This window comes from Gavialis gangeticus, unplaced genomic scaffold, assembly GCF_001723915.1.
Source record: "Gavialis gangeticus isolate Ggan-Ray unplaced genomic scaffold, GavGan_comp1, whole genome shotgun sequence".
In the NCBI taxonomy this organism is placed as follows: domain Eukaryota; kingdom Metazoa; phylum Chordata; order Crocodylia; family Gavialidae; genus Gavialis; species Gavialis gangeticus.
Genome location: NW_017729025.1, coordinates 141,987,551 through 141,992,074, shown reverse-complemented (window position 1 = coordinate 141,992,074; position 4,524 = coordinate 141,987,551). Strand labels below are relative to the sequence as shown.

Here is a 4,524-nt window from a genome sequence, read left to right as displayed (position 1 = left end):
GAGGTATCTGCATGTGCAGAAGCTTGACCTAGTTTCCCGGCGCCCCCGGGCAGATGCTCTGCCATCCCCCCACCCTGACCTAGCCGGACAGTGGCCTGGAGGACGAGCCCATCCCGGCTTCCTTCACAAAGGAACGCTGCAGGAGCACCTGGGATCTGCCTCTCTCCTCTATGGCAGGCAGAAATCAAACTCCCTTGCCTTTGACTTTGAGGGTCAGGCTGCGAGATCTCACCCCTTCTTGTGTCCCTGCTGGCTGGGTTCGTGTTCTAGGGTAGATATTAGGAAAAACGTTTTTGCTAGGAAGGTAGTAAAGCACTGGAACAGGCTACCCGGAAAGGTTATAGAACCTTCATCTTCTGCGGTGCATCTACACGTGCATATTGATGTGGAGCAATAAACTCCAGGGCTTATCACACCACAGTTTATTGCTCCCGGGCACCGCATACACACTCTCATGCCCCATCCAGCCCTGTCAGCATCTGCATGTGTGCTGCTGCAGAGTAAAAAACTTTGCCCTAGGATAATACTTGTATTACCTGCTGTGGAGTTTATTAGTTTACACCAGTCTAATAGCCCTACAGTCTAGATGCCAAAATGTTTACTGCAGAGCTAATTAGTCTACTCCTCTTATGTAGACTGCCCCCTTGGAGGTTTTTAAGTCCTGGGTAGACAAAGCCTTGGCTGGGATGATCTAGTTGGAGTTGGAGTTGGTCCTCCTCCGAGTAGGGGTTGGATGAGATGACCTTCTGAGGTCCCTTCCAACCGTCATTTTCTATGATTCTGTTATCCCTGTTTAGTGTGTAGACAGCCCTCAAAGAATTATTAGTAATAAGACACATTCATGAGTTAGCAACTTGTTCCCCAGGCACTGGAGAAGCCCAAGGCATCCTGCTTAACCATGCCATGCTAAAATGTTAAGTTCAGATCCTGACGCAAATCTGTGGATGCTTGAGCCTATCAATGCTGCTCTCACCCTTCGGTTGGGTTATTAACACTACTTGCTAAAACATAAATGTTGCCATTACCCAAGTAAGTAGCTTAGCTTTTCATAGGATAAAGAGTCTTGATGAAATAACAGAGAAGGACACTTTCTGCAATCCTTGGGCAGGTAAGGCTGCTCTTAAAGTCCATGTGAAGATGTGTATTGTGAGAACTGAATAAAAACTTAAGAGGAGGATGAGGGGTTTTGCTTTATTGATTTTGTCAGGTAAAGGAAATAAGACTCAAACACATTTACTCTTAAAGTTAAGGAAGTCTGACAAGTGAACAGAAACATGCTTTGTATCAAAAGGGTATTTTTATTGGAAGTAAACAATGTTGGCCTGGCCCTGAGGTGTATGTGGTACTGGAGATGCCGTTGTTTCAGGGGTGGGCAAAATGCAGCACAGGGGCCAGATGTGACCCGCCAGGCCATTCTATCCTGCCCGCAGGGCCCTTAAAAAATTTAGAAAAATAATATTTATCTGCCCCTGGCTGCCTATCATACGGCCCTCGATGGCTTGCCAAAACTCAGTAAGTGGCCCTCTGCCCAAAATAATTGTCCGCCCCTGCACTATATGGTCCAGTGGTTGAATTCGTTTGTACTTTACTTCTCAAACTTGGAGTCCTGATTCTGTGTAAATTTCAGGTTAAAGGAGTTTGGTAGTTTAGTTTTTGGATAACACACAATAACTCTATAATTTTTCTACACCCTTGTCCTTCGATCATGAAAGTTCCAGCGTTAGAAAAACAGAATTAAAGTTCAAAACAGAGAGTAATATGAAGAGTTCTCTAGGGGAAGTAAGTGCTGCATAGTCTCTCTTCTACCCGTGGCTTTCTGCAATGTTCTTAGTCCTTCATGTTCTTAAACCAGGCAGCCCTGGCACGATTTAAAGAATGGGAGTTTCAGAGTAACAGATGATATTTATTTGAGTTAAGAAGTCTTAAGTGTTTGATTACTTTAAGAAACATACTTTTTAAAAGTTAAATTGAGGAATGTAAATTGCACAGGTTTTATCACATCGTATTAGTAAAAATAATGAATTTTAATGGCTTAGTTAAAAAGGTTTAATGTATGTAATTATTTGGAAACAGGTTATTAAGACTGTACTGGAGACTTGTGTTGTATATTCTGTCTGTCTTATTGTTTATACTTTGTAAGTTAGTAATTATACAATAAGTGCACATTTCTGCAATCACTTACACATGCATAAGTAGTTTTATTGATTGGAGTGGGTTTATTCATATGAGTAAAGTTATTAATATGTAGCAGGGCATAAATATGTGACTCAGATTTTTTTTCCTTTAAAATGTGTATGCTTAAGTTCTCGCTCATATGATTTCTACAACCACTCTAATTCTTGGAAGTGCACAGAAAGTATAACATCATTCCTAGTGTTACATTTTGACCATACATATTTCTAACATTGTCCAGTTCACTTATATTACCTTTAAAAGCAAAGTGGTCAGTATGTTCAATTTAGAATATTTTATGACAGGGGTTTGTGGGTGTATTAAAAATCCTCATGATGATTCTGCTTTTACATTTAGGATGGGGAAGTCAGAGTTCCAAAGTTCATATACATCATAGCACATGGCTGCATTTTCCTGGCCACAATTTACGTTGGATCTTGACTTTCATCCTTTTGTTTGTGCTGGTGTGTGAAATAGCAGAGGGCATAGTGTCAGATGGGTAAGTGGATGCATAGCTTCTCTTGATAACACCAACTATTTTTAAAGGGTCTCAATGTAAGTACTAACTCCGTGTCTAAATTTTCATCTAAATCATTTGGCTTGGAATAAGCATGTAATCTGTATTCTTGGTGATTAACCTACAGACCTTGTATCAGAAATTCCATAGACCTTGCCAAGTATGCACACACACACAAATGGTCTTAATCATTTTTAGTTCAGCTTAATGACATTATCATTCCAACGAGAAATTGTAGATAAATCCTGACAATTCAAGCAGATGATGACATTTTAATGACATTTTTTATATATCTAAGGGCCTGATCTCAGTCCTTACTCAGGCAAACTCCCCATGATATTATCAGTGTTCCTCCATGAGCCAAACTGTACTTCCCTTACCAAAGAAGTTGGCCTCTTTGACCCCTTCTCACACAGGTTTTACACTGTAATAGACTTCAGCAGAGTGGGTGTGTCTACACATGCAGTTAGTGTGCATGAATAAACTTCAGAGCTTATTGTTCTGGAATTTATTTCTGAGGAGCACACTGAGCCTGGTTAGAGCAGCCCTGGCTGGCAACAGCCCATGCTTGCTCTGACTGGGCTCAGTGTGCTGTGGAGGGACTGGCTGGGGCATGAGGGTGCTTCAGTGTGGGGCTAGCTGGCAGGCAGCCTCTGCCCCGAAGTACCCTTCTGCCCCAACCAGCTGGGCAGTGTCTGCACGTGTACTGCTGCACATGAAAAAACACCAAGGCAGGCTAGTACTTGTATTTATTAGTCTTGTGTGCCGTAATAGCGGTGCACATCTAGATGCAGAGAGGTTTTACTTCAGAGCTAATTAGACAGTTCTGCAGTAAATGTCTTGTGTATATGTGCCCCTTATGTAGCATGAGTGTGCCTGAGGAGAGACTCCATTCCATTGTCTTCAATGGAGCTACTCACAGTACTACAGAGCACAGGATTTGACCCCCATCAGTGTAAAAGTCTAGATAGAATGAATGCAAGAAGCAAAGGTTTTTCAGTGATTACCTTTTATTGGACCAAGTGTGTAGCTGTGAGAAGCAAGAAGACAGGTCTCCCCCATCTTTCCTGGATCATCATGACTGCTGCAACACTCCAACCCAAAACTGAAGGAAAGCAGACAGAACCTGCTTCTGCTCCAATTGATATCAAGTCTATCCTCTCATAGAAAAGAGGATTAAATTTGAAGTTAGGAATAGACTATTATATTAACATGATTATTCTTTCTTAATTCTAACATTACTTTCACTTGGCACATCATCTGTATATATCTTTAAACTTGAATAACAAAATGTGGGAGAAACTGTTGTAATTGGAGCAAGTCATATGATCCATGAAAGTGCTTTATGTTAACAAAAGTTAGAGGTGTTGAATGATTACTGATAGTGTTTTTCATTACTTTAAGGAGGTGTGATTGTATTTCACATTATAATAATGGATTGTGTAGCCTTTGCCATATTAAACAGAACTGTATCTTTGCATCAGTTATACCCATCTGTATAATAAGGATAAAAATACTTTCCTAACATTTATAAAACACCAAGATTCTTGGATAGAAGGTCGCATGACCACATTTATTATTATATCCTCTGAAAACTAAATATTAGGCAGGAAATCTCTCAATACCTAAAAGAACATTTTAGAAAGAGTTTGTCAAATACTGATTTTAGTTTTTCACTGTGGAGTTGGGGAATTGGTAGGGGGCCAGAATGCTGTCTCCTTTGAAGTTATGTTTTGTCGTGAAGGATAGGGACAGAAATTACACATACACCAGTATTAAGTGATAGAAAACCAGTTGAAATCTGTAATACAATAGACGTTCAGGACATACAAGCC

At 40.6% G+C, this 4,524-nt stretch overlaps 1 protein-coding gene across 3 annotated transcripts in view; it reads left to right on the top strand.

The window, feature by feature from the left end:
- ABCC8 (ATP binding cassette subfamily C member 8) overlaps positions 1 to 4,524 on the top strand; it is a 194,658-nt gene that overhangs the window by 1,942 nt on the left and 188,192 nt on the right. For all 3 annotated transcript variants that reach the window (XM_019519667.1, XM_019519666.1, XM_019519665.1), the window contains exon 2: positions 2,530 to 2,671. In XM_019519667.1, coding sequence (XP_019375212.1) covers positions 2,530 to 2,671 — 142 coding nt within the window. The remainder of the gene's footprint in view (positions 1 to 2,529; positions 2,672 to 4,524) is intronic.